Genomic DNA, 18,591 nt, shown 5'->3' on the forward strand with positions numbered 1-18,591 from the left:
GTGAAGTTTTCCTCCATTCAGTGTTACATAACACTCTGAAACAAATATGAAACAAAGGGAAATATGGATGCAGGGTTGAAAAGGCTATGCTGCATGCACTGGAACAAGATTGTCTAATATAGAACCGGACATCATGTTCATCTTTTGCAGGCTGACTGGCAAGGCTCTCTGGGACCAACATCTAACTATGCCCTACTGATAGGATCGTATCCACTAGTAGAGGTTTTCCACTCTACACTGTATCTCATTCTCTCCTAAAATGATATGGAGGTTTGAGAACATTGGGGTGTAGTGATGATAAGGAGAAAATAACAAAGTTCCATAGCATGAGCAGCATTGAAGTCACATAATCTTGGACTAAACTTGGTGAGGGAATCATTCAATTCATGTAGACTTCCAAAGCCATTGTTGTGGCACCTGGAATCCCCCAGAGGAGAAGTTTCTCCCACGAAATTCTGTGTATTTCTTAAAATTAGAGAAACACGGTTTTAAGAGGAGCGATTTGCCTCTAAATTAAGGAATCCACCTTTGAATGGAGATGGTGTGGTCTTCAGAAGAGCCTGGGAATGAAAGAATGGCTCCTGGACATCTAGAACTTGCTCCCCCTTGTCTACATGTTTAGTGAATGTCTCAATAGGATTACATAAGTTACTTAAATTTATCCCTGCATATCTCTTTCCAGAGTCTTTCTGGAAGAGAAGGCATGGAGATGAAGCACTTGTCTATTTGAAGATTGCGGAGAAAGGAAGGGAGTAGCAATAGTATGCTATTTTACCCTGTTTCCCCTAAAATAAGACATCCCCAGAAAATAAGACCTAGTAGAAGTTTTGCTGAATTGCTAAATATAAGGCCTCCCCTGAAAGTAAGACCTAGCAAAGGTTTTGTTTGGAAGCATGCCCGCCAAACAGAACACCAGAGCATGCAGGACCGGTAAATGTACATACTGTACTATAGATTGTTGTACATGGAAATAATGGTAGTAACAAGAAATTCTTGATAGGATTCGCAGTTTGTCTAGTTATGCTGGTTTGTGATGACAACTACTGTACAGTATATAATAAATGTTCAATTTTTTTGTTCAGCAATAAATGTAAATTCTTCTTCATGGAAAAATAAGACATCCCCTGAAAATAAGACCTAGAGCATCTTTGGAAGCAAAAATTAATATAAGACACTGTCTTATTTTCAGGGAAACATGGTAACATGCTTAGCAAAATCCTGCATGGGGCTAAAGTTATACAAACAAACTCAGCATCTGTTCTACCTTCTAAAGGCATTTTCATGTACATAAGCATCCCTCTAACCCAGTAGTTCTCAACCTGTGAGTCCCCAGGTGTTTTGGCCTACAACTCCCAGAAATCCCAGCCAGTTTACCAGCTTTTAGGATTTCTGGGAATTGAAGGTCAAAAGATCCGGGGACCCACAGGTTGAGAACTACTGCTCTAACTTCTAACCTTGTAAGTAAGTAATCTTGGATATGCCTATAAAACTATTATGCACTTGTGCCTGTAGAGCAGTGGTTCTCAACCTGGGGTCCCTAGATGTTTTTGGCCTTCAACTCCCAGAAATCCTAACAACTGGTAAACTGGCTAGCATTTCCGGGAGTTGTAGGCCAAAAACATCTAGGGACCCCAGGTTGAGAACAACTCCTGTAGAGGCTTTGTTCCTACCCTGAAATCAGAAAAAAGAGGCAGTAGTTCAAAATGTTAGAAATCCTACAATTCTACAGTTTCGGATTCAACTGTTTAGCAGAAAAAGATCACATACATTTTGTTAACCCACTTATTTCTTCAAATGATGTCAGGTGTTGTTAGAAGTGCACAGACACAACAGTCAGGTAATTTTCATTATTTTTAAAAGGGATAATATAGACTACTACACACATTCATGTACACCACCATCCCCATAAAACAAACAGACAAACAAACAACAAAAAAGAAGTAACACCATCTTTGTTTGTTCTCTTTATATTGACTCTATATTTTACCCAACAGTGTAAAAAAAAGGTGAAACAAATCAACTGAGCTATTTAATAACTCGCAGAATCTCTTTTAGCCCTTGTGCAGCCTGTGAAAAATGGAGCCCAAAGGAGCTAACTGTCCCATAATAAAGACAAATTCTTCTGGTGTTTCCACCATATGCAATATATAATGTCAATGGAATTCAGGAGTGATTTATTATAAACTAAATATCCACACACTGTAAAATATTACTTAAAAATGAAATTGGCAATTCCACAATAAATTATGGCACTCATACAAAAGAGCACAGTTTTGAAGGTACTGATGAATATGACATCACAGGCAGCACATGCTGTTTTCTGGAACAATGCGGAAACTTCACTATAGCGTAAAATTGTACAATGCTAAAAAGGTGTGCCATATCAAACACAATAACCGGTGATAGTGGATAGTGTGGGGAGCAATGGCACCCCTCCAGAATTGGCATATGGTAGACTGCAAGACAGTAAAGTTCCCAAGCAATATAATCCATTTGTTATCAAGAGATAACATCATTCATTGGGTGATGTGGTATCCAGCTCAAATGCCCTAACTCTTTCTTGGATCAAATGAGCCAGTTCACAAAGCCCCTCATGACTTGCTCAGCCAAGCTAGAAGCTAAACTTTACATTGGAGCAGTGGAGTAATGACTACTTGGCTCATTTCTATTTCTATCTTCCATGAGGGTTTTGAAACTGCACATGTGTCCATCTGCTTTCATTTACATAATGAATTAATTTCAGTTAATGACAGTGCTGGATGGTGCTCATCCATGACAGCTACTTGACTATTGGTCATTGATGTGCAAATTCTAAAGAAATCACTTGACCTGCATACAAAACACTAGGCACAAATCTACAAGCAATGTGCTTATTTGACATTTTGCCCCACTTTATATGTAATAATACATACAGAGCAGGATTTCAGTCTGTGGCTACTCATTCTGGCCATTATTAGTATAATGCATGAAGTAATGCATCTGAAGATATCAAGAGTAGAACCACAAATTTTGATTAAATTGGCTCATACTAAGAAATAGACTTATTTTATACAGTCACTTAATTTCCATGTCTTGGATCTATGCCTTTAAGTGCAAATATGTCCAAACTAAATTCGTTATGATGTGTAGACTTAAAGGCTCATATATTAAAGTGGGTGTGGGGTTTTTTATTTAGAAAGAATGAATACATACCATATTTTATTATAACAGGAAAAGCTACAGTTTTATTGGTTTTAGATGAATCATAGAATCCTAGAGTTGGAAGAGACCACATGGGCCATCCAGTCCAACCCCCTGCTAAGAAGCAGGAAAATCACATTCAAAGCACCCCTGACAGATGGCCATCCAGTCTCTGCTTGAAAGCTTCCAAAGCCTCCAAAGGAGGAGCCTCCACCACACTCCACGGCAGAATAGGCTTGGCCTGCAGTAAGGATCTAGATCGAGGCATTGACTGACCTGTCTGCTATCCAACAGCAACCCATTGATCAGTTGACCTGCCTACTGGGCAATGAAAACCTTTCACCCAACCTGACTGCTAAGTAGTGCTGAAACCACTCCATGTTTCTCCTGCCTCCTAGAAGTGAAGCAGAGCTATTTGCCCACCAATTGGGTGCGCCCTAATTCCATACATACTTGATGTCCCTTAAGGAAACCTCCATACTGTATATGGAAGTCACACTGGCCCTATCTTTCCCCTTACTAAATCTGGCCTGCATGCCAAAACTGCCCAGGCAGAAGTTTGGGTAGAGACAAAAAAAAGTCTGACTCTTGGCACTGTGTGGAAAACCATACATATAATCTGAGAGTAGATCTGAGAAAAGTCTTCACTGGTTTCTGAGCCCTGCCCATAGCATGTGGGCTTCTGGGAAAGAAAACAGCTTTGGCCCCTAGAACATGATGCCCAACCTCTCTTTACTAGTACCCACAATTTGCAAATTGGCACTTGCAATGAGAAATGCACATTTGATTTGTCATGTGTGAAATATGTAATGTTTTGATTGATACTGCAAGTTTCCTACTCAGAAGTCTCCATATGTCAGCACATTAATTTCAAGCTTGGAAGTCAACCTTTAGACTAGGGTGGACAAATGATATTAAGAGATGATGTTATATCTCAATTGCACTGTATTGTGTGTTGTCGAAGGCTTTCATGGGTTGTTGTGTGATTTCCGGGCTGTATGGCCATGTTCCTTCTGGAACATGGCCATACAGCCCGGAAAACACACAACAGCACTGTATTGTATTCATTTTTGGCTGAGCATTATCACACTAGCTCTCTCGGTGTTGTATGGGTGCTGGATCATTGGGAAATCAATGTTTCTTAACTGGAAGCAATCCATTAATGACCCATGACCTCACAAATATTTGGGTACTATGTTGGATGCAAATGACTGGTTCCAATTTATGGCAATATTAGGTGGTCAGGTGCGGTGCGTTCATGCTGATAGGATTTGTTGCTGTTTCCTTTGAAACCGAGGCTGGGCAACCTGAGTGCACCTCCAATGGTTGGCCATGGAGGAAACTGTCCAGATGATTGGGCTTTCCAAGAGAACTACCCCAAACACATCCTTCCTTCTTTGTTGCCTGGTAAGTTTCTTTCTACCTTGTAAGAAGAAGCAGTACAATATCAATAAATATCAAATATTGGACTTTAAGGAGCAAGAACACAAGTGTCAAACTAGTAGCCATGTCTTCATCTTTCAGAAAGTCCAAAGGAACATGAGAGAAGTCAATGAGCTCACCTCTGCTCCTCCTCCTCCTGCCTTCTCAAGAAAGAGAATTTACTATTCTGGAAGTATGGCTATTTACCTTTAAAATAGGTTGCATTTCAATGCCAAAAAAGGCTTCTAGTTGTGTCTCATTTTGTTTTTGTCTTGTTTGGTTTTGGCACTTCTAACACATAGAAAATTGGCTCTGGACCTGCCAAAATTGTTCACCCCCTCCTTTGGAAACTCCTGTTATTTTTCAAAAATTTCAGATTGATAAGAATAATGTTTTCTTGCCAAGATTTTGACCATTTCTTGATTTATATATGATTCAAAAGGCCACATGGAGAAGTATATTGACAGATTATGATTAATAGCCCTCAGCTCCGGCTTGGATTTAGTTCCTTTCATGACATCATTCAGTTTATATTCTGAAAAATAAAATTGCTGATAACAGAGTACTGCTGTACAATAGGCCATGTAGAAATGATTGCATGGCCAGAAATATGTTTGGTTTAGCAGTTAGGGGAGTTTTTGACTTAGATCCAGTTGGTTTTTAATTCAGCTGAATCACTGAAACTTGATAAAATGCCATAAGACAATCTAAAAGAAAGCAGATCCGTCACAATGGAAGAGCTGACATCATTTTCACAGCTGCCAAGCCGTCAGTAACTTGTTTTTTAAAGGAACGATGCAAAGTTATAACAAATGTGCATGAAGTGTACATTCTGCAATATTCTTCCCAGTGCTCGAAAATCCACTTAATTTGAAACATATACCTATCATATAATCATAGTGTTTCTGTATATCAAGGGTGGGCAAAATGTGGTTTTGTGGCCACATGTGAACCAAAGGATTTTTTTTTGTTCTTTCCCTTTCACACTCCACATATATAGAATTAAATTCCACTTTAATTGTCATGCCTGCCTCCTACAGAAATCTAAGGCTTGTAGTTTAGTAGGACATGAAGGGCTCTCTGGCAGAGAATGTAAAAGTTCTCTTCCTAAACTGCAAATTCCAGGATATCATAGAATGTTGACATGAAAGCTGAAGTGGAATCATAGTGCTATCATTGTTTATGATAATAATAATCATCATCATCATCATTATAAACAATGATAGCACTATGATTCCACAATGATAGCACTATTATTATTTATACTCCTCTTCATCTCCCCAAAAGGGACTCAAAAGCAGCTTGACATAAAAGCATTAGCATATAATTTAAAATATACAAAAATGCAAACACTGAAATGGAATTAAATACATACAGCAGTAAAAAAAAAAAAATCACAGTCAAAAGCCGTCAAAACAGTTTAAAACCAAAGCACTCCCTGACTAGATCTTAAACATCTCCATCTTTAAAAGCCTGCCTGAATATCACTGGGAGAGGTCATCTGGAGCTTTGGTCAGATTTGCTTTGAGTTCTCCACCAATGTTGCTCTAGTCTCCGTCTCACTTGCTTCATCACCACCAACTTCTTGGAAAACCAAGGGGCTGGTTTGACTCTGCTCTGTGAGAAGGGACGTTCAGGACCTATTATGTCCATTGTCCTGGCTATTTCCCCATTCCAGCCAGAGCTTTGACAGAATTATTAATAATAATAATAATAATAATAAGTTTATTTATATCCCGCCTCCATCTCCCCCGAAGGGGACTCGGGGCGGCTTACAGCAAAATAAAATACAGCAATGATAAAATATAAAACATCAAAGGACAAAAACAAAACCCAATAAAAATATACACAATAAGTTAGAAAACACAACACAAAATTAAAACATCAGGTTAAAATTTGCCTGCCAAGGTGATAGGAAAGTCCCCAAGAGCCATCAAGAATCTGTCCAGATCCATAAGCCTCCTGGGGTGGACCATCTTAATCGGTTTGAAGTCCCAGCGAGTCTAAACCTGACCAGGTAGTAACAGCCGGTAGGCTGTTAGGAATTGTGGGCGTTGAAATCCAAAACACCTGGAGGGCCAAAGTTTGCCCATGCCTGCTGTGGAACAGCCTGCCAGAAGAGCTCCAACAGCTGCTGTTGGAATTTAAAAGACAATTGAAGACCTCTCTCTTCTGACAGACCTACCCAGTCAGTTTTTACTGGTGAATTTTCACCTGTAGGTTAAATTTTAATCTATCTTTTATCTGTGTATATTTGTTATATGTATTTTAATAGTATTTTGTTTTATCTCAAAGTTTAAACCATGATGCACCCTGTCTCAAGCCACAAGGAGAAGCAGGTAATAAATAAATTATCATTATCATTACACTGGAAAGCCTAAAGATTTCTAGAGATGACATATTAATAAAATCTGCAAATAATCAAATCCACAAACCTGCAAATGTTGAGACCCAATTGTACTATTTTTACTGAAACTAGACTTTAGAATTTATTCTACTGGAATAAAACTTTTAAAAAAAAACATTGTCTTCATGTAAATTATAGCTATTTATGTTATGTCCTCTCCAATATTTTATGCTGCTGCTGCTGAAAAAAAAAACAACACCTGAGCAAAGTTCCATTTTTTTTTTGTTTCGCACTGGGGCAACAGCATTCAGTAGGTATGTTATGAAAAAGATAACATTTCAGCTGCATATGTATCCATAAATATATTAGATATCTTTTTCACTTCTGCATATACAGGATTACATATAAATTCAGTTAAATGTGTATAAGGAAAGGCTGACTTAGAAACATCTGGGAAGTAATCAGCAACAAATCTATGGGCATGTTTGAACTACTCATGGCAACAATTAACTCTGTATATCCAGTATATTTCATACATTAAAATACAGCTTACCTAAAGGCTTTATTCTTCCCATACATTCATGACTGTTATTTGGGACCCGTGTCCTCCTAAACTAAGAAGTACAACTGCTAAATATAAAGTCTTCTCTGCTGTAATAGCCATATATCAGAGACTCACCTTCCTGGTGGGTACTTTGCTCAACAGCTCTTAGATACCCAAATAAACATTGATTTGTTTCATCTTACTTTATTTGCTTTATGTTGTTTAGTCTTGGCATTTTTGTATTTCTATGACTTTGCCACAGTATTTTTCATTGTTATTTATTGCTACATTTATTATGCTAATATTGATTTTCATTTATTTGAGAGTTGTGTTTGCAACTGCCAGAATAGCAAGCATAAATATTTAATAAAAGTAAAGAAAAACACGTAGCTCATGCAGAAGTATTGTAACACATGCTTCCCAATAGGATACCACATTAGGCTGCCTTGAAAAGTACTCAGAAACTTCAACTGGTCCAAAGAGCTGCAGCCAGACTGCTACAGAGAGTATGCAATTCCCTTGTTGCAAAAACTCCAATAACTGCTTGTCCGTTTCCCAGTAGAATTCAAAGTGTCGGTGATGACCTATAAAGCCCTCCACGGCTTGGTTCCAGAATATTAGAACTACTGAATTTCTGTTTACAGGCCTAATGAGATCTATGGACATCTCTCTGTCCCACCACTTTCATAGGCTTATTTGGGTGAGGGACTTCTCAGTGGCTGCTGCATTTCTTTGGAACTCCTTCCCCAAGGAGGCCAGGATGGCTCCTGCCTTGCTCTCTTTCCATGGGCAACTAAAAACACAGTTGTGCCACTAGGTTTTTGTAAACAGGGCACCTTGGATTCATTTAGATCAGCAGATGACTTAAAGGCACATGCACACATGTACATATCCATATACAGTAGAGTCTCACTTATCCGACACTTGCTTATCCAACATTCTGGATTATCCAACGCATTTTTGTAGTCAATGTTTTCAATACATCGTGATATTTTGGTTCTAAATTCGCAAATACAGTAATTACTACATAGCATTACTGCGTATTGAACTACCTTTTCTGTCAAATTTGTTGTATAACATGATGTTTGGGTGCTTAATTTGTAAAATCATAACCTAATTTAATGTTTAATAGGCTTTTCCTTAATTCCTCCTTATTATCCAACATATTCGCTTATCCAACATTCTGCCGGCCCGTTTATGTTGTGAGACTCTACTGTATATATAAATGTGTACATGTGCCTTTAAGTTGTCTGCTGACCTAAATGAATTTTATAGCGCTTTCTTAAGGAATACACAGAGGTGGTTCTGCCAGTTCCTCCTTCTGAATAATAGCCTACACTAGTGGTTCTCAACCTGTGGGTCCTGAAGTGTTTTGGCCTACAACTCCCAGAAATCCCAGCCAGTTTACCAGCTGTTAAGATTTCTGGGAAATGAAAGCCAAAACATCTGGGAACCCACAGGTTGAGAACCACTGGTCTATACAAATATGGATGGGAGACTTCCAAGGTGCCCTGTTTTTAAAATCCTGGTAGATCTGCCACAATGTCTATTGACAGATCTACCAGAGCAATGTCTTATATTAATCACAAATACTCCAGGATAGGATTCAGATGAGATTGGAAAAGCAAGGACAGTCTGGTAGACGAGAAAAGGGACTGCAAAAATAAACATTAGATCTTCCAGGCTTGTTTTGACTCCAGCTTATCCTTTCTAAAAATCCTTGGTCTCTGAAAACAACAACAGGATAAGTGGGAACTGAACACTCTTTCTTCTCTGCCTTCTCTCCGTGTAGTCCACCAACAAGAGCAATATAAGTTTAGTTTACTTCCTGCACTTCAGGCAGGTTGAGGAAGTGGGAAAAATTGGAGCAATGGACTAGACACTACAAGAGGGATGTATACTCTTAAATAGGCTATAAACATTTCATAGCCACAAAAATAATCAAACCAATATTACAGTTAAACCACAAAAGAAGTGAAGTTATCCTTTGTTACATTACAATCATAATGTACCTTTTTAATGTCTTCTTGTTATCAAAAAAGGGGGAAAGAATTAACTACAATTACTTTGCATTACTTTTCATTACTTCTAGGCTATGCTTTGATAAATGATGAGTAGGTCATTTAAAGGCTAGCGGAAGGGGGAACTCCCGGGTGAAATTCAAGCCACATGTTGGTAACCAACTGAAAGAGAAAGTAAACTAGCTAATCGAAATGGAAACCAGAATCTCAAAAATTGTGCAGAAAGGAAAGAGTCATAGTTTGCCAGGAGATACTCATTAGGAAGCCTCCCAGATTGGAGTTGATTGCAGGAGAATAGGCATCCCAAAAATTTGTCTTAAAGATACAGGATACAGCAACCTTGCTGAAATGTGACCTTGGAGCAGTTATATTTATATAGTAGATCTGCTTGGAAGATTTCCCAATAGATCAATGTTTGCCACCTTAGTTTCTTTTGAGGAAGACTAGAATGTAAATAAAGCATAGAGAAAATGTCTGGAGCACAGCACACACGGAAGTCTTCTCTCACACAGCTGTCACTCTTTTCTCAGGAGTGATGGTTTTCACACCTAGCAAACCATATGGCATGAAGAAGAATTCGGAGGGATTCCCATATGCAGCTAAGAGGAGGCTTGCATTGGCACATGGCGGCAAGGGTGTGCATGGTGAGCCAGCTGCTCCATCTTGTGCTTCATATTACTTTTTTGTGGCACCAAAAAGACTAAAAATATACTCTAAGAGCACTATGTATGACTTCAGAGGCAGTATACTTTTTGGCCTGGCCAAGAGTCAGAGCACATTTTATTTCTGGCTTTTTCTTTTCCTTTCCATGAGGACTGGCTAAGAGCTATGCCCTTCATTTTCTCTCCTTCTCCCTTCCTTCCTTCCTTCCTTCCTTCCTTCCTTCCTTCCTTCCTTCCTTCCTTCCTTCCTTCCTGTCTGTCTGTCTGTCTGCCTGTCTGTCACACACAATTGTGCACCACTATGTCCTCTGGACAAGAGGGCAGAAGGGAACAAGGCATGGCACCTCTTATTCAGTATGGTTCCCCAGTCCAAATTCCCTCCCCAGACTTTGTTTCCTTCACTTCCACTCTGGAAGAGGAGAAAGGGGGAAGGGAAAAGTGCAAGGCTGATCCAGTCACAAGACCTGGGAACCCGGCAAGGAAAACCGCCATCTGCGGTTCTGGACATCCTCCTTGTTATTATGTAGTATTTTCATTAAGGAATGAAGAGTGTAAAAAGAATGTGTTCCAATTTAAATGTCCTTAGAACAAACCTCATATTGATTTTTTTCCCCTCTGGATAAAAAAATCTTTTTTTCAAACAAGCAAACAAAACTAGCTAGGGAAAGTTGTAAAGAAGACCTCATTTAGCAGAGAGGCAGCACTGGAAAAATCTCAGACTCATGTGATTACACTACAAATGCAACAATGAGACTTGGAACATCATAGCCACATTAGAAGGGAAGCCTCTCTCTGTTCATCCCCTCATCTGCAAGGCCAACAATGATGCTTTTATTATATATGAAACAACGTACGCATCCATATACATCATTATCAGGAGGTAACAGTCATTTTTCAGCACTGGAAGCCATTTGGTCTTTGGCATGGTGCCTCACTAGGTACTGAAGGCATGTGGCTATCTGTCAACAGCTCCACATTCAGGCTTACATTACATTTTACGTACAAGTAACTGTGAGCCACAAGAGAATGCAACAAACTCTGGGAATGATTTAGGAGGTAGTAAACTACACTCTGCAGATGAGATCACCACAATGTTTTATGGCAAAGTGGCAAAATGGCTGGTGTTAATTTCTCCACCCAGAGAAAAATAAAACCTGAATTTAGGGAGAATCCCTCCCCTCCCTTAATCACAAACTTACATGGAGATGGGTCCACGAAAATAGGGTCGATGTTGTGAAGCAGCTCCTTTCTGGGTGATGGTTCTCCTTCACTAGAATAAATTAGGGAAAATGTTACATGGTTTTACAGAAACAGATGCCTACCATTTCAATGCTTCCTGTTATGATCTTTCTAATGAACAATGGGAGTCTGTCAACCAATTAATGGTGCAAGGCTGCACACAATTGGGTACAGTATAGCGAGTGTCTTTGATCTGCACTGGGAAATGCAGCTCTATTTATTTGATTTTAGGATGAGAATATTGTTATTCCCTAGAAAAAGAGAATATTCAATGGGATTTACACCCAATACTTCTAAAAATAACAAGTCAATATAGGAGATTTTACAACACAGTAATACTATAACACAGAAAACATGTAAATAAAAACCAAAGCAATAAAAACATGCCTGAACCAAAAATATTTAAATTTGTTTTAAATCAGTGGTTCCCAACCTGTGGTTGATCTGTGGACCACCAGTGGTCTGCAAAAACTAAAATATGGTCCGCAGCCTCTTTGCTTTTGGGCCTGTTCCTGGGGTTATTTGGGGTACAAATTCAGAAAATTCCATTGGATAGGCCACATCAGCTCTAGATTATTAAATATGGTTTTCTGTGGGTGAGCGGATGGTGACTACTGGATGGCATATGATTTATAATTGCTGTTTTAATTATCTGTTTTAATAGTAATTTGTTTCTATAATTGTTGATTTGGCATCTAATGATTGCCGGTTGTGAAGCCGCCCTGAAGGACGGGATACAAATGTATGAAATAATAGCTTCTGTATCAGAAACTAGAGCTGATATGGTCTATCCAGTGCAATTTTCTGAATCAGCACCCCAAATAACCAAACCGAATCTAAAGTTGCCCAAAATTTATTCGTAACCCTTTTGGTACTAATGTTGGAGAGTGGTCCCTGGGCAAGTGGTCCCTGGTCAAAAAAAAGGTTGGGAACCACTGTTTTAAATGATTGAAGGTTGTCAATGTTTCCAAAACTGAAGTGCCACCACTGAGAAGGCTTTTATTCCTGTTGACAGATTTTATCACATGGATAGAAAGAACGTGGAATAGGGCTTCTTATAAATTTTAACAAGATTTAGTTGAATAGGCATATACGTTTGTAATTAAGACTTTAACTCAGCCAGATAATCAGCAGATAGGAAGTGCTACCTTTAAAACATAAATCTTAGACCAAAGCAGATCGTAAAGGAGAAGTAACAACAATTTGTACCAGGTGTAGCTACAAAAGGTTTCCATGAAATCGTGACTCAGTATATATGGATGTTAAAAATAGTTCTTTTTTTAAAAAGTATTGTTGTTGTTGTTATCCTACCTTCCTCCCAGAATTGAGACTCAAGGGAGCTCACAGTTTAAATGGGCAACAGTTAAAGCACACAAAAAGTGACTATGAAGCAAAATTAAAACTTAAATCTTTAGTTAAAACAATACAATTAAAAAAGCTGTTTAAAACAATACAGCACTCCCTAGACTGTTTCTTAAAAACTATCTGTATAAAAGCCTGTTGGATTAATAAGGGGGTTTGATGAAAGGACAACAGAGGGGGACCACTGTGGCTTCAAAGGGAAGAGGATTCCAGAGTCTAGGCAAACCCTGAGAAATCCTGTCTGCACCAACCATGCTTGTGGAGGCATGGGGATTTTGCCCTCCTTGGCTCTGCTTGACTTCTCCTGCCATTTGATACCACTGACCACGGTGCCATTCTTGGTCACCTTGCTGGAACGTGTGGTGGGAGGCAGAAGCTTCAGTTGTTCACAAAAGAGCACTCTCAGAAGTTCCTGTTCAACCCCTTAGCCACTGGGCTTTTTTGGCTCTTAGGATTTAATTTTCTCCTCTTTGCTTTTTAACATATACACGAAACCACTAAAATAGTAAGAACAAACTGTTCAAATCTTTTTTGGAGTCTGGTGTCATCGGTAGGTAGATAACACCCTTTTCCACTTCAATCTAAAGAAGCTGTGTAAGTTAAAAAGTTGTAATGAACTGGGTGAGGGCAAACGATCATTGAACTGCCTAATTGTGTTTGGGTTACTGTAACACACTCTATGTGGGGCTGCCCTTGAAGACTATTCAGAAACTTAGGTTGGTTTAAAAAACTGTAAAAAACTATAAAACCATATAAAAAACCTTATATGGCTCAGGTCCTGGTTACCTGAAGGGCCATATTTTTATATGAGCCTGCTTATGTTTTCAGATCTTCTGGGGGAAGTCCATTTCTCTATCTCAACTACTTCATAAGTATACTAGCTGTGCCCTGCCTCGTGTTGCTGTGGCCCATTGGAATTGCACTAAATAGCTCCGGTTTTTGGGTTTTTTTAGGCCCTGTGGAGGTTCGTGACGTGATATTTTGTGGTTTCATCCTCGAGGCATGGATGATGGATTGTGTTGTGAAATTTTGAGGTTGGGGGGTGTTTAGTTTTGTTGTTTTGCTCGGTGCCAGGATTCCATCACTCTTTTATATATATAGATTATGTGAGAACATGGGAGAGGGCCTTCTCAGTGGCTGCTCCAAGGCTCTGAAGCACCTGGGTGAGACTGCTGCCCTCCTCCCTATATTTCCAAAGGCAGGAGAATACATTTTGTGTTGGAAGGCCTTTCAAAGTTGAGGACAGATTGCTTAAGGGGAAAGGGACATAACAGAACATGCTGCATGGTTTGTTTTCTTTTCAGTGGTCAAGTTTTTAACTGATTTTAATTCTATTGTTCATTTAATTATATTTTTAACTTTTGTATAGAGTGACTTTTCAGTTGTATCTGTTTAAAACTCTGTAAGCAGCTTTGAGTTCTCAGACTGGGGAAAAGGTCAGATAATAACACACAACAAGAATTTAGCAAGGGCAACAATATGATTACATTGACCTCTTAGGAAGTTCACAGAACCAAATGGCTAGAGAATGCCCGGTGGTTCGTGAAACACAACACAACTCTTTGTTTCCCAGAGCAGGAGGATATTCAATACCCAAAGCATCTCAGGAGATGCCTGTCCAACCAGATAAAATAATAAAAACATCACTGCAGGCAGGCGAAAATAGTTTAAATAGCTCTAATAGAAAGCTGTTGTAAGTAACTGATGCATGACAGATTCAAGCAAGGAGGAGACTGTGGTCAATTTCATGTACCTCTATTACAAAACTGTAATTGCTGCAGATGTTTTTCTTGCATGGGGGTCTACCAAGAATTCTATAAAACACACAATGCATATATCACACTGCTAAAACCTAGACACTTTAATCCAATCTATTAAAAAAAAACTAGGCATTACTGTTTCAATTAAATGCCCTCCCTGAAACAATAGAAGCCTGAAAACCACTTTCTGTACTACGGATAGCTTAATTAAGCAATTATCACCTCCTTTACCTTGTTTACTTTAGGATATTGAAAACCAGTTACTTTTCAATCATGCCAGAATGTATCTGGTTACGTTCTTTAAACAACTAGTACACAAGGGAATGCTGGGTCCATTGCAAATAATATGGAGAGTTATGGGGAGGGGGGTTAGAGAGGGAGCATGGTGTAGCGGTTTGAGTGTTGGACAAGGACAACACTCAAGGAGTCCAGGGTTTGAATCCCTGATTGGCCATGGAGGACCACCCAGTCGCCTGGGCAAATTGCACTCTCTCAGCCTCAGAGAAAGGCAAGGACAAACCCTCCTTGAAAAAAATCTTGCTGAGAAAAAAAGCCCGTGTCATTATTTGGCAGAAATACTTGAAGGTAAACAACAACAATGGGCAGGGAGTGGGACATAAAAGGCATACCTTTCTCATGACTAGATGCTTGACATGTGTGGTGCAGTGGCCGTAAGTCAGATCACTATAATAATAATAATGCTGGCTCATGATGTTTCCATCATAAAAGTTTTCTTATAAGTAGTGAAATTTTCATATTTTTTCTTTTATACCTTTATTTTTTCACATATAAAGCATTTTCCAAAGTTCCATCTATTTAAATGTGCTCTTGAGTACATTTTATACTGCTTTATTCCACCCTATGGCCAACCTCTCTTTTTAAAACACTGTGTTGATATCCCAGCGTCAAGAACATATTCTTTATGATCCCCTTAGTAAATCTACTAAAACATGCATGTGTTTCTGACTGCATTTTGAAATATTTTTAAAAATATATCTCTCTTTTTCATTTGATTAATAATGGGTTGGGTCTTGCAATATGATTTGATCAGTCTGTTACGTTTTCTAATGTAGGGTTGGCATTTTGCCATTATGTTGTAAACTGCTTTGAGTCCCCCCAGGAGTGAGAAAAGCGGTATATAAATGCAGTAAATAAATAAATAATAAATAAATATCCACTGGGGGGATGTCTTTAAAGCATCTGCTTTGGATGATTGACTGAGAGTATTGTGTCTGTGTGTGTGCCTTCAAATTGCCTGTCGATATACGGTAGTCCTACAACTTACATAGGGTTCTGTCAGTTCCTTCCTCTGAAATACAGCTCACAGGATCTAGTATTTATTGCTTGTCTCCCATCCAGGTACTAACCAGGGCTGACCCACCTTAGATAGATCTGGTGACTTTAGGGTATTTAGACCTTACCTTAGTGTTTTCCATACATCAAAACCATCTAAAGGTTTGGTGTCATTTGTGGATCCTCCAGCAAGTTTCACCAGAGTCGGCAGCCAGTCAGAAATGTGGATAAGTTCATGACTTTCCACTCCTCTTTGTTTCAGTAAAGGACTTGCAACGAAACCAGCGCCTCTGACTCCTCCTTCCCACAATGTCCATTTTCTCCCTCTTAATGGCCAGTTGTTTCCACCTGCTAAAGTTTGGCCTCCATTATCTGAAACATATTTGATAAGAGAAAATATTTGTGGAAAATATTTGTGTCATAGAATCATAGAGTTGGAAGAGATATCCAACCAAATATGTTATGTATGCTGTGTTTTGGAGAACATCTATAAATATCTACAGTGTCAATTCCTTTTTAAAGCAAACTTTCTTGACCAACAGCAAGAAAAGTTACCTTTCATATAGCTTCTGGTGCATTTTTCTTACTGAGCATTTGAGAATTACTATTGATATCTATTGCACAGAATTGCTACCGAACTTGTGTCAGCAGTATAGAGAGTATGTGGCTCTTCAGCACTCATCTCCGACTTCTAGACTGTGTGCGAAATTGTACATCAGTTGCAAACTCAGCAGTCCCTGTCAGATTAACATGCCCAATGAGGTCACCACCAACACGGCTCTAAAATCCCTCTGCAAAGCCATCAATGATCTAATGCAATCATGTTTACAATACTATCGATGTATTGTTCTCAAGAGCACAAGAAACTCAGGCCGACATATCAATCACACTCATTAACAGTAGTAATTCTGACATAATTTTGACATATTTTTAGTGCTTGCATTACAAAATTCAGCGTTCTCTCTGACCTGTAAATACTAAGTGACAGGAGATGGACTTTGGATTTCCATTAGCTAAGACATCAGCTAATATACGTATATTTTGGCAGCAAATCTTGTTCTTGGAGCCTAAGTTGCTTTCTAACACCTTGCAGCTATATTTACTCAGAGTAATGGGTGCCAATGCACACCTGAACTATAACACCTTTCTTTGATTTTGACAGCAGTAATAATAGCTTGAGAGCCGGTGTGGTTGGACTAGGACACTGGAAAACCAGGCTTTAAATTCTCACTCAACCATGGAAACCTACTAGTGAACATGGGCTAATGACAGTGTCTCAGCCTCAGGGAAAGACACAAACTATTCTAAGAAAAACCCATGACCTTAGGGTCGCCATAAGTGAAAAATGACTTGAAGGAACACAGCAACATCAATGTGCTCTATCTGACAGCAAAAACAAGAAATCTCCTCTGACTGCTGGTTTGGTACAAATGTACTAAAATCTACGGTATACATAGCAGCAGTGCTTTTTGATTTGCGAAAAATATGTGTCAATCCAAAATTATCTTCTAAAAGCAAACCTATAGGTATCAATTGATAAATATATTGCAATGTTTAGTGGAGGGGTGGGCAACTTGAGCAGCTCCAAGGATCAGTTTTCAGCCACTGGGATCCCATACATATAGCTTCATTGACTGTCAGAAATGCATTTTCATGTTCAAACACTGATAGACCCTGTGGACTATTTAAAAGGATACTTCAAAACTTTGCAGAGAAACAAATTGGGGGGGGGGGGGGACACGGGGGGACGGAAGTTTTGTGAAGTCTTGGAGAATCAAGAGCTACAAAAACAACCTGTCCAGCCCTGCTTCAAAACATGGAAAGAGGGTGTCAGAGTTGTATCCAATTGACAAGTTTTCAACTTACTTTTCATAGTTATCTGATGCTTTGTGCAATAGTCTGATCATGCTTATGGAAGTCATTTCCTGACTTGCACAATTCACTTTGACTCAACTGCATTAGCACGATTATTATTTGCACATTCCCACTCCCATAATTCTTCACAGAATCCTCTTATAGTTTGGGCAAGTAATACAGAAACTTTACTTCTTTTAGTTATCAAAATCCCTTCAGCCCTTTCCCCCTTGTTGACCTCCCATCCACAAATGCCTATAGTAATACCATCCTTTTTTCCTTTACATTTTCCAACAAATTGCCATGTGTTCCATATGATGATTTGTCACAGTCCTAAATCTTCCTACAAAAGTCTCAATCAAGGAGACATTCCATCTGATACAATGGAAATTTGAGTCAACAATGTTGTTTTGCTTTGGCAGATTCAGGGATACTCTTGTTTTCTCAAATGACCTGCCTCCATTAAGAGGCACCCTGCTTTGTATCTCATGATAGGGAAATTCTGGCAAGGTGATCTAACTTCAAAGGCCAGAAACACATCTGCAACCCATCACTTAATATGTCAAGCCAATGAGTAATGAGCAGGTCTCTGTGATCTTGTCAGCAGCCCTGTGACAGGTAGCAAAGTACAAAAACTCAAGCGTCATAGATTCTGAACCAGTAACTGCAGTCTTTGCCGCATGCAGGAGCATCTCACTCACTTCTATGAGAAAGAAACAACTGGACCGGATTCAGATTAAGTATTTTCAAATCAGCCAAACATTCTCCTTGTCCCCATTCCACCACTTTTTTACTTTGTTTGGTCTGACAAAGTAGCATTTCCCTGCCCCTTCTCTTTTAGGAAACCCATGTAGAAGGGAAGCCATCCGATTATTAAACCCTTAGCAGGGATGAAACCCACACTTTT

General features: G+C 39.1%; 1 protein-coding gene across 2 annotated transcripts in view; it reads right to left on the reverse strand.

The window, feature by feature from the left end:
- arsb (arylsulfatase B) overlaps positions 1–18,591 on the reverse strand; it is a 95,164-nt gene that overhangs the window by 36,647 nt on the left and 39,926 nt on the right. For both annotated transcript variants that reach the window (XM_008102914.3, XM_062972354.1), the window contains exons 5-6: positions 15,959–16,202; positions 11,376–11,446 (exon numbers count right to left, since the gene is read on the reverse strand). In XM_008102914.3, the coding sequence (XP_008101121.1) occupies positions 11,376–11,446; positions 15,959–16,202 (315 nt within the window). The remainder of the gene's footprint in view (positions 1–11,375; positions 11,447–15,958; positions 16,203–18,591) is intronic.

The sequence above is a fragment of the Anolis carolinensis genome, chromosome 2 (genome assembly GCF_035594765.1).
Source record: "Anolis carolinensis isolate JA03-04 chromosome 2, rAnoCar3.1.pri, whole genome shotgun sequence".
Taxonomy (NCBI): Eukaryota; Metazoa; Chordata; class Lepidosauria; order Squamata; family Dactyloidae; genus Anolis; species Anolis carolinensis.